Here is a 12,497-nt window from a genome sequence, read left to right on the forward strand (position 1 = left end):
CCCAAACAACTGTCACTGCCAGCCCTAACTCCTTCATTCCCCATTGAGCATCCATTAGAATGTGCCATAGAAAGTCAAAAAAACTTCTAAAGTGAGTCATTGACAGCAGAGGGAAAAGGGAAGACAAACTCCAAGTTTCCTTAGCTTTTGTACACTCCCAGAAGAGATGTAACAAAGATTCTAAAGCTCCCCCACATTCTTCACATGTACTATCACCCAAAACATTCCTACATACCAGATTTGATTTTGTCGACAAGATATCATGAGTTGCTCTCCATGCAAAGTGTCTAATCTTGTGTGGAATTTGGAGTGACCATAATCACTTCCAAAACTGACGCAAGTTGCTCCCATTTGAACAAGAACCTATCTCCTTGTTAGCCTCAAACTCCACAGCCACCTTGTAAGCACTCTTGACTGAGAAAAAACCATTTGAATTTTCTGCTCAGATCTGCTTGTCCTCAGGTAATCTAATACCTAAAGGAGTTGCAACAATTTCCTCAACCTCAAAAGGAAGAAGAGTTTGATTCAATAGTTCCAAATCTCAGCATTTCTTCTCATCATCAATAAACTCACAGACTTTATAGTCCAGTGGAAACAGACCCCTAGGAGAGATAATTTTATGTGAATATGAATTAGGAATCCAATTATCTTGCCAAACCCGAATTTTCCTACCATTTCCCACACTCCAACAAAGCCCTTTCTTTACAATCTCTTGAGCAGTCATAATACTTCTCCACACATACGATGGTTTCTTTCCTAAAGAAGCATGCACAAAGTCACAATTATGGAAATACCTAGCCTTAAAGACTTGATAAACAAGGGAATTATGTCTAGTTTGGAGTCTTCACCCTTGCCTTGCTAAAAGTGCCAGATTGAAAGGTTTCAATTATTTAAATCCCATCCCTCCACATGTTTTTGGTACACACATTTTATCCCAACTCAACCAAGCTTTTTTTTTTTTCATCCTGCTTTTGTCCCCACCAAAAATTCCCTATCATACTAGCTAGTCAATTCATCACACAGGGAATCAGGAAGTCTAAAACATCTCATGGAGTATGTTGGGATAGCTTGAGCAACCACTTTAGTTAGAATCTCCTTACCAGCCTTTGAAAGTAATTTCTCATTCCAACCCGACAATTTTTTTGCCAACTTCTCTTTAATAACATTAAAAGTATTCCTTTTATTTCTCCCAACCAAAGATGGAAGACCAAGGTACTTCTCCTGTTGATGAATAATTTGAGCACCAAACCTTCTTTTAATTTCCTCTTTGATATCTTCCCCAGTATTCTGATTGTAAAATAAATAAATAAAAGTGAAGTTTTAGCTCGATTCAGTTGTTGACCTGAAGCCTCTTCATACACTCTAAAAACATGCTATAAAGTATCACATTCTTCCAAACTTGCCTTACAAAAGATAAGGCTATCATCTGCAAAAAATAAATGAGAAATCCTAGGACCTCCATGACAAACAACAACACCCTCCAAATCACCACACTGAATAGACTGCTTAATTAAAGCAGATAAACCCTCTGCACATATTAAAAATAAATAAGGAGACAAAGGATCCCCTTTGCGCAAACCCCTTGATGGAGTAATACAACCACGAGATGTCCCATTAATACGAACAGAATATGTGACAGATGAAATACACTGCATCATGATATCTCTCCATCTAGAACTAAAACCCAACTTCTCCATAATTTTATCTAGGCAAACCCATTCCACCCTATCATAAGCTTTACTTATATCTAACTTCAAAGCCATCTCTCCTACCTTCCCACTCTTTTTTTGGTTAATGTGTGCATCGTCTCAAAAGCCACCAATACATTGTTAGTGATTAACCTACCATGTACAAAAGCACTCGGAGATTCTCCAATGATGGATGGTAGAATCTTTTAAGTCTGTTTGCAAGAGTTTTGGAGCCTAACTTATAAACAACATTACAAAGGCTAATAGGGCAATAATTAGTTATACGCACAGGGTCTTTAATTTTAAGGACCAAAACAATTTGGGTTTCATTAAATTTTGGTGGGAAAATACCAAAATTAAGAAAATCCAAAACATTTTTAGTGACAATCCCTCCAACAATAGACCAAAAATACTGAAAAAATAAATGTGGCATGCCATCAGGACCTAGAGCTTTCAAAGGGTACATTTGTTTAAGAGCTTTACATACCTCAATTTCTTGGAATTCCCTTGTAAGCATTTGATTCATTTCTAATGTCACTTTCAGCTAAATAGCAGACACCAATCTAAAAATTGCGTTGGGTTAGAAGACTGGAATAAATCAGAGAAGTAGCTGAGCACAACATTCTCCACCTCTTTCTGCTCTTCCACCCAACTATCATTAATATTTAGAAGTCCATCTATGTAATTCTTTTGAAACTGTGAGGTAGCCTTTGACTGAAAGAAAGCTGTATTCTTATTTCCAGATTGAATCTAATCAATTCTAGATCTCTGATGCCACATAGCTTCTGCCTAATCTCTCCAACAATTCAGTTCCACCCTAGTCTCCCTTATAGAAGCAATAACCTCAAACGTTGCACTTTGTAATTCCAGCCATTCTAGATGTTTTTAGAATCTGGTAATATTATTCCCCATATGTCCAAATTCATTCCTATTCCAAACCTCCAACTTCCTTTGATAATTATCCAAACAACATTCGATAGGATAATCTGATCCTATAAGGATTCCTTCCTCCCATGCTGAAGTTACCACATCCTCACAATTAGAATTTTTCAGCCACATTGCTTCAAATTTGAATTTTTTTCCATACCGCTTGACTTTCCTTTTCTCTTTAAACTGCAAATAAAGAGGACAATAATCCGAAGCTGAAGACGTATGATGATAAAGTTTTGCCGAAGGAAATCTATCTATCCAATCCACAGTAGCAAGTCCTCTATCAAGTCTCTCACGTATTTGTGTCCCATTTTGTTGTTGATAAAGCGAAGTGAATTTGGGTCCAATAAAACCCAAATCTTTAAGACCACACCAGTTAATAGTGTCAACAAACCTTTGCATTTGCTATGCTGGTCTAGATGCCCCACCCTCCTTCTCTGAACAACATTTTATTTCATTGAAATCTCCAATAACTAACCAAGGTAATTGTGAAAGACCACATAGTTGTTTAAGGAGACACCATGGCTTAACTCTTTTAGCAGTTTCTGGATTCCCATAAAAGCCTATTAGATGCCACCAGCCTACATCCTCCCCACCAAACACTTCAACATCAATATTAGAAATAGAATACTTTAAAAGATTAACCCTCACATCATCTTTCCACAACAAAGCCAAACCACCATTGCTATTTCTACTAGGAACAATTAAACCGTGCTTAAAACCACATTGATCATGAATCTTTTCCATCCAATCCCTATCTAACTTAGTTTCCATTAAAAAAAAATTGTGCTTCTCTATCCTAATCACCACTTTTAAGGCATTTATTGTACGAGGGTTCTCAAATCCTCGACAGTTCCAACTCAAAAGATTCATGGCTTTTTGTTGGGTTGCTCAGCAACCTCCGCCGGACTCAAATTTGTAGCCAAAAGTACACTCAGTTTTTTTGTTTCCTCCTCCAGTTTCACCTTCTTCTCCAAACCTGCAATAGGAACTTTTATTGGAGATTTCCTTTTAGAACCCGCTTCAATATTTCCCCCCAGAGTATTTTTATCAGACCTTGCACTCTTTCTGACCCATGTATCAATTTTGGGCCTCAATTCAGAAGAGACCCCTTTGTCCTTAGCCAAAATAGCTTCAACTGTATCCCCATGTGTCTTAAAAGCCCTATTCTCTTTAGCCTCATCCAATATCACGTGCGATACACTAGCAGTAAGACTGTCAACAAAAGCCCCTTTAGATTCCACAATTTTAGGTAACTGTTTTTGATACGTGCAATCCCCAGAAAGCTCCTTATCTAACTGCTTAAGTGTCTCCTCAAAATCTAGAGTTGGTTTTTCAGTAACTGAAATTCCAAAGTTTCCAGAAATAACATATCCTAGCGCCCTTCATGCAAAACTTCCACCGGAGACTCCACCACCACATATTGATTGCAAATCTTCTTTCGTAAAGCAAGATTCTTGGGAGAATCCACCCGAATGCTTGCAGTCTTAGGGGATACATCGACTATCTGTTTTCCCATTTGTGGCGAATCAGATCTTGCTATCCAGTCCTCATCATAACCCTTCACCTCCACCACTGTCTTTCTTGAATAATTAAATTGTGCGGCACGAAGTCATTGCCCAAATTGTTGATCTTCACTCTTTAAGGAACCCTTGCTTTGAAGCCATAAGAGACAATCTTTATCATCATGAGAAATTTGTCCACACCAGTAGCATACATTTGGAAGTCTCTCATATTTAAAGGAAATCCAACCCTTTGTCCCATTATCAAAAGAAACTTTCCTTCCTCAACAAAGTGGTTGAGTAATATCAATTGCCACCTGCACACGCATAAAATTTCCACCCATCATCTCTGTAATATTTTCAGACGATACCACAATTCCTAAAGATTTTCCAATGTCCATTGCAACCTTTGGTGTCAGAAGACTTAAAGGTAGATTATGCAAGTGGACCCAGAATTTTGATATACTAAAATCCAAGTCTGCCAATGGTGATTTGCCATCATACCTCTAAAAGACCATAAGGTGTCTATCAAATGACCAGGGTTCACCCAAGAGAATCTTCTCTGCATCGGCTTCAAATTCAAAAGTGAACACTAAATGGTTATTACCTGCATCTCTAATACTCAAACGATGTCTCTCTCTCCATAATGGCCTGAAAGTTTTGGCTACTGCATCTATATTTACTGCCCTTTTGGTAAAGAACTTCACAGCCAGCACATACTCTTGAATCTGCTTACCCTTGGAAAGAACAACTATCTTACCTTCCTTATTAGAAAGAGATAGTTTAGTCCAGCGATTTGTAATATCCTCCATTACAACTATATAGACCTAAACAAAAAATAACTAAGTAACAACAATGAGTAAAATCTGGTCATCTTCCTCAAAAGAGAAAAGAAACTGATTTCTACAGTGTGGAGAGAGTTGAGAGAATCAACTATAACCAACCGAGAACTTAAACATATACACTCACTTACTTGCTCAGCATTTTCATCAAACACTTATCTTGCATCCAACACTACTGACTAACAACCACCATCACAATGCCCCACAACCAAATTTGCCATCATTGAGAACATCATCGTACAACTAGAATGACCATCAATCACAGGCTACGTAGAATTTGATTTAGGAGAGGGAGAAGTGAGGATTTTAAGAGAGAGAGAGAGAGAGAGAGAGAGAGAGAGAGAGAGAGAGAGAGAGAGAGAGAAAAGTTAAAGTAATGTTGGTGCAAACACAATAATAATGTAAATAATAAAAAGAGAAACTAAATAATACTTCTGAATATTGTTTATTTGAGATTAGAAAATACCATGGTTTTAAAAACCGAACCGAGAGCTGAACGTTTTTTTCAAAATTCCCTGTTCAACCCGGTTTTTGACCAGTTTTCACCGGACCAAACTAGCCCCCTGTTGAACCGATCGGACCGGCCGATCCTGTCCAATTTTTAAAACAATGGAAAATACACAATACTATTTAGACTGAGGTGTGACACTCGCTCTCTTTAAGGAGATTCAAACTCATGGTTGGCTAAACTTTGTAGCTGGTGCAAACGTTCTTTGACTTGTTTCCCCTAGGATACAACAGTCCAACAAATATCGTATGACTAAAACAACCTCAGCACAAAGTGTCCAAACCCAAAGCTCCGCCAGATTGAACACCATTCTTTACCAAGAACCTCTCTATTATTTAGTGTATAAGAATGCTTGCAATTGCTGGGTTTTTTTTTTGTGTTTTAACGCTGTTATATTTCAGTTTCATGGATTGGGTCTGAATGAATCTATTTGTAGGCTCAATGGGCCTCAAGAAATTATATTAATCTAATTAATTAGTCCATTATTATAATGTAATGGGTATTACAAGATTAATTTCTGAATATAAATCTGATGAGCTGAAGTTACACAATTAATGGATGAGATAAAGAATTTTTGAAGAAGTAAAGAGGCTTAACAACGAATCCATTAAGTAGTTGAATGACTTTTCATTTTCCATAATAAAAAATGTCATTTACTCACTAATGAATAAGGAAATTATTCTGAATGTATCTAACCCACAAATTGCTACAATACATATCAGCCTATTAATCACCACAATAAAAAGAATAAAATTGTCTATTTTCTTTTCAATATATGATTAAACATTCCACTAACTCTTTATTTTCCATACTAAATCATATATCTTTTCATTTACATAGTCATATAAATCCATTTTAATTAATTAATATTAAAATGTTCTAACAAGTAAATAATAAAATAATTAGTGCTTCTTGGTCGTGATTACAATTGATATGAATATCATTAAGGACAAAAGCAAATAAAAAGCTAAATAAAGGGGGAAAACAATAATTACAAGGCTGAGTGGGATTTTTTTATTATTAGATACTTCATTCTTCACACAATTTACAACATTGTTTTTAAATGACTCAATTGTTTTTTTTGCCAAAAGAAGTTGGAATTTCTCACTCAATCTTTGAAGGAGATTCACAGCATGTCATAAATACTCTTCACCCAAGTGATACGTCTCATTCTTCCTTTGTTCATCTAATTAAAGACATTATATTTTTGGCTAGTTCTCTTCAAAACTACTATTTCTCTTATTTTTATAAAAAAAAAAGGTAATGCGGTGTAGCATATGCATCAGCTAGGAGAGTAATATTTTATTTTTTCGTTGTTAGTCTAGATGGATTCAGTTACATCTGACATCTATAATCTTAACTTTTCTGATTTTTTTTTTTTTTGCAAGAAATATAATACTCAAGCTAATTGGATTCTCAAAATCCCAACATAAATAAATATAATAAAACCCCAACATCACAAAACACATGTGGGTGGGAGCATAAAGAATCAGAATACACATAGTCCACGTAAGAGCATCCACATCAATGGGTGTATAGTCTTCTAAAATACAAAAATCCCTTCATTCTACACATTTTGGCCAAAAAAATACTCACATTAGTGGGGGTAAAATTATGTATTTATACACAATTGCTACAGTAACCGTGCATATATGCACGATTACTGTAACTCGTGTATTTGATATTTTATTTTTTTTTTCTCTCTCCTACCTCTGACTCTCATCTCAACTCTCTCTTTCTCATTTCATCACAACTTTCTCTTTCTCTCATCTCAACTCTGCACTGCAAAGCCGATCAGCCTTTCCGATCCAACAATCCGATCATCTCAACTTGCTGTTGAACTCGTCGGTGATTCCGACGGGTTTGTTCTATTTGATCGTTAATGGTAGCTGGTGGCTGGGTGTGGGTGATTTTGGGTTTGTGTTGGGTTTGGCCGTTTGGAAACGGAGATGGTGACGGAGAATTGATTGGACAGGAGTAAGCCTAGCATAGTGGAAATGATCTGCTTCGTGGAATCCTTGGTCGAATCAGAAACAACCTTGGATACAACCAAAGTATCCAAGGGCTCGATCTTCTTTAACATGTTGGCGATGACAGAGAATTCGCGGTCGAGCTTCGAGTTCCGCGTTGAGAAGACGGTGGCTGGTTGGGTGTGGGTAATTTTGGGTTTGTGTTGGGTCTGTAGCTCGACGAAGAAGATGGTGGCTGGCGGCTGGGTGTGGGTGATTTTGGGTTTGTTTTGGGTCTGTAGCTCGACAGAGAATACGGTGGTTGGGTGTGGGTGATTTTGGATTTGTGTTGGGTCTGTGAGAGGGTTCCAGAGAGGGGAGAGAAGGAAATAATAAAAAATGTAAAAAGAATGAATATTTTATTGAATAAATGTGTAGAATAGATAAACTGATGTGGGTGTTTTGTAAAAGTAGATATGTAAAATAGAAAAAGTAGGTTTTTTCTTACAAAATAGACAAAAAATTTGCACGAACTAATCTAGTTGCTCTAATATAACCTTTTAAATATTGAAATGTTTATTTGTTCCATTAAAAATTAAAACATGTGTTATCTTATAAAAGTATTCTCATTGGGCTATGCATAACTCATTAAAATGCAAAATAGCTAATACAATTCATAAAAAATGCAAAAAAAAAAAAAAAACCCACAATTTGTCTCTTTTCTCTCTTACTTTATCATTCAAATAATATTATTTTAATGTAATATATTATAAAACAAAGTGTAAGGACACAGTTTGGTTCCTATGCCCAAAAGGTAAAAAGATTTAGGTCCAAAGAGCCTAATACAATGAATTTATAGAGAGTGGGCTAGAAAACTAGGCTTTGATGAGTTAGATAACAATTATAGTGGATCCAGATGACAAGAAAACAAGAATAAACTGGTTTTTCCCAAAGAAAATCGCTCTCGGCACAATCCGAGGAGACTAGTTCTTGTATATATCTCTTTTTGAATTTGGTTACAAGTCCAACTCTTATTGCTCCAATCTTTTTCTCTCAATTCTCATATAGATCCTCTATAATGGCATTTCTTTACCTTACATTCCCTTCTTTCTTCTTCATCTTCACCCTCCACATGTAGGTCAAGTTATTGGCTTTAATCCTTATCCCATCAGCACCCTCCTAAAATTTCTAGGGATAGCTGTAAAGCTGAATATTACTGTTCAGGTATCACCTCCACATTAATGTGGCCAGAGAGTTAGCTGTAGGGCATTAATGCGATGGTAGCAGCTTTCTCTTAAATATTTCTTAGCTTCCCTTTTATCTTATCCCTTCTTGATGCTTATCCCGACCAGTAGAATCGCCCAGAACGCTGCCCCTAATGTCAGGCCAACCCTTTTGACCTCTGCCCTATTAAGCCGAGGTGAAAGTTGTCCTCGGACATACTTCCTGGAACCTTAAAGCTAAACCCCTTTGCCCATCCATTGTCTTGCACCCCCACGCAAGCGTCTACCTATCCTTGGATCATTGAATCTCCTCGAACAGGACCCCTGACCCAATACACCCTTTTGGGCCTACCATCCCTACACAAAGAATGAGACATAGAATGTGTTGTTAAAGTAATTATATAAAATAGGTAAATTAGTTTTTTGGTGAGGTAAAATGTTTTTTTTTTTTTTGGTATAAATGAATGTGAATGATCTAAGCATTTACCTAATTTGAGACGGAGGGCTACTTGTTAAGATTTCATGGCTCAAACTACCTACCGTTCTCTATCTCAAAAAAGAAAATCATGGCTCTAAAATTTCATATTATTGGACAAATTAATTATAGTCAATTAAAACATAAAATGTTGTGGATGAACATACTTTCCATCTATAGTGCTAGATAAGAATTTGGCTACTTCCACTGTTGGATGCTATACAGTATAGAATGTGCCATTGAAACATGTGCGTTGATGACATGGTAATGTTATTTTGGAATTACTCAAACCAGTGGCAGCTCCAAGATTTTTTTTCTAGAGGGTCTAACAGTGATAGAGCTAAAAATTTATTATGGGGGCAAGTAAAAAAATAAAATAATTAAAAAAAATTATATGTGCAACTTCCATATTATATACATTATACAATAATTTAAAATAATATTCTAAATATAATTTAGTATAAATATCAGTAGGAAAACAATCATTGAATGCATAAACAAATATAATAAATAACTAATAATACACGTAGTCAGTCTCTTGGAGTCAGACTAACAGTAAATGTGAAACTAAGAAGAAAAAAAATAGTAACTGATATAAGTTTTAACTTTCGAAGTGTATGACTTTTTAACCATACACTTGGTTAGTCTCTTGGAATTGGAGCAAGTACTAAAAGACTTTTTGGCTTTGGAAATCTACAGATCATTTATCAAACTACTTGATCAAATAGAGAGAAAAACTAAAAAAACATAGAAGGGAAAAAGAAGGATAGAGAAAATGAGGAAATAATCATAGATATAGATAGAGATCTGTTAGTTGTAACAATTGTGTACCTTTTTGTTGATGAAGAAGAAAAGTATAGGAAATAACAACTTTATTCTGCTGCCAATGGAAAAGTAAGCCAAAGTCTTGGAAAAAAAGTCTTTTTTTATTTTTAACGAATGAGCAAAAATTTGATACTTTTTTTTTCTTTCTTATAAAGTTAAATATTTTTAAGAGTAATGTTATTAACACAACACTTTCACAACATAACCTAGGGGGCAAGTTGCTAAAGGTAAGAAAAAAGTGATGTTAATTGTGAGTCCTGATAAAAACCAAGTACAACTTGCCACTTAACCTTTATTGTGAAAATATTGTAAAATAAGGATTAAGATGATTGTATTCAAACTTATATCAACTGGGTTTAAACGAAATTTAGTGTTAGGAGGTTCAAAATTTTATTTTAGGCGCTCAAAAAATTTAAAAATTTATATATATATGGCTAGGTCAAGGGGTTCATTTGAACCCTCAAGCCTTAAGGTAAAGCCACCCCTGACTCAAACACTCACAAAACTAATCCACCCATCAAACTCAAGAAGGTCAAAAACTAAACCGACATCTACAACTTGCAAGGCTATAAATTGGATTGAAAAAATGGTCGAAATATTAATAAACAAACAATCTCAAGTTAACAATAGGTTTATATATAGGACAAGGTTTAGGTCTAGTGATCCCATTAAAATGTGGACACATGACAAATGTTTGACATGTCTCCACATCTTAATGCATTTGGTCCCAAGCCGTTTCCTACTTTCTTTATATATAAGGCCAGGGTGGAACTATTGTAAATACTTTTAAATATATATGATTGGTTCCTTAAAATCTTCATATTTTTTATATGACTTCAAAATTTTGTTAAACTTTTATATTTGTTATTATTTTGATCCTATCATTCTCAAAATTCTAGTTTCACCTCTAATATGACATGAAATGATTCATTCAACCTCTAACCGTCTCTACTAATGATGTAATGAAATGTCGCTTGAGGTAACCAATTTAGCTTTTTCTTTAATATAAGTAAGAAAAGTAAGACGAATAATATACATATTCTTATTCCTTATTATTGTTATTCGAAATAGAGAAGAAAGGAATAAACTCCTTCCCCTTCTAATAATATTGGTTAGTTAATTCATCATGTGCTCTAAGAATAATATTGGTTAGTTAATTCTCATTCTTAAAATTCTAATTTTGCCCCTAATATAACATGATTCTGATTCATATAATCTCTAACCATCTCTATTTACGTAGGGAAATGTAGCTTGAGATAACCAATTTAACTTTTTCTTTAATGAAAGCAACGTGACTAGTCTTCTTCCATGTTGTTGTTATTCGAAGGAGAGAAGAAAAGAATAATCTTCCCCCTTTACTAAAAATAATAACTCTTGCGAAGAAATCAAAATATGTGTAAGCCACAAGCCGCCCATAAGCCAATAACGACGTAACTTACATGCAAATCATAAGCGAATATCCTTTGTTAATACTTTTCTATGCTGTCGAAATGTCATCAAGAGTCGCTTTGGCCGAGTGGTTAAGGCGTGTGCCTGCTAAGTACATGGGGTTTCCCCGCGAGAGTTCGAATCTCTCAGGCGACGCAACCCTTTTGTTTTTTTGGTTCTTTCACATCATATTAATAAAGGGACCTTTTTTTTTTTCCTTCCTTTTTGGTTCTTTCACATATATTCATAAAGGGGCGTAGGACCTTCTTCTTTTTTCTTTCTTTCTTTTTGGTGTTTTCACATCATATTTATAAAGGGGTCTATATTTAGTCGGTTCTTTCACGTCATTTACTAGCTATATAAAAAGAGCCACTGGCTCTGGCAATAGAATATTTGGTACATTTGTCTTTTGTAAAAGGTGAGTTTGGTGAGAAAGAAAAATTGTTAACATTAAAAAAATTATTATGTCCACAAAATTTTTATAATAAATTTTAAGTAACAAGTTATTATTTATTATTATTGCTGGGAAAAATAATTTTAGTGGTAGTTTGAATTAGAATCATTAATAACTTACAATCGAAGATTTGTTATAGGCGGGGCAAGAAGTCTTGATTAAGGCTATTTTGCAAGCTAAGTCACATCATATTCATAAAGGGGCCTATATTTAGTTGGTTCTTTCACCTCATCTACTAGCTATATAAAAAGAGCCAATGGCTCTGGCTACAGTAAATTTGGTACCTTTGTCTTTTGTAAAAGGTGAGTTTGGTGAGAAAGAAAAATTGTTAACATTAAAAAATTATTATGCCCACAACATTTTTATAATAAATTTTAAGTAACAAATTATTATTTATTATTATTGCTGGGAAAAATAATTTTAGTGGTATGTTTAAATTAGAATCATTAATTACTTACAATCGAAGATTTGTTGTAAGCGGGGCAAGAAGTCCTGATTAAGGCTATTTTGCAAGCTATGCCCACCTTCACCATGGGGTTCTTTAAACTACCAAAGAGTCTATGCAAGGACATTGAATCTCTTATTCGAAAGTTCTGGTGGGGATACAAGAGAGAGAACAGAAAATTTCATTAGGTTGGGTGGAATAAACGTTGCCATCCTAAATGCCAAGGTG

The 12,497-nt window shown here is 35.1% G+C and overlaps 1 protein-coding gene and 1 non-coding gene across 2 annotated transcripts; one reads left to right on the plus strand and one right to left on the minus strand.

The window, feature by feature from the left end:
- Window positions 1-2,573: 2,573 nt before the first annotated feature.
- On the minus strand, window positions 2,574-3,020 carry LOC142625458 (uncharacterized). Its single transcript, XM_075799110.1, has one exon. The coding sequence runs from the start codon at window positions 3,018-3,020 to the stop codon at window positions 2,574-2,576; it is 447 nt and encodes a 148-aa protein (XP_075655225.1).
- An 8,424-nt stretch (window positions 3,021-11,444) lies between these two features.
- Window positions 11,445-11,526, plus strand: TRNAS-GCU (transfer RNA serine (anticodon GCU)). Its single transcript has one exon. It is a non-coding gene; the product is annotated as a tRNA-Ser (tRNA).
- The last annotated feature ends 971 nt before the right edge of the window (window positions 11,527-12,497 follow it).

This window comes from Castanea sativa, chromosome 2, assembly GCF_040712315.1.
Source record: "Castanea sativa cultivar Marrone di Chiusa Pesio chromosome 2, ASM4071231v1".
Lineage (NCBI taxonomy): Eukaryota > Viridiplantae > Streptophyta > Magnoliopsida > Fagales > Fagaceae > Castanea > Castanea sativa.

Bases quoted from the DNA above. Each gene is read 5' to 3' on its own strand.
- LOC142625458 (XM_075799110.1), bottom strand. From the start codon at position 3,020: ATGCAAAGGTTTGTTGACACTATTAACTGGTGTGGTCTTAAAGATTTG.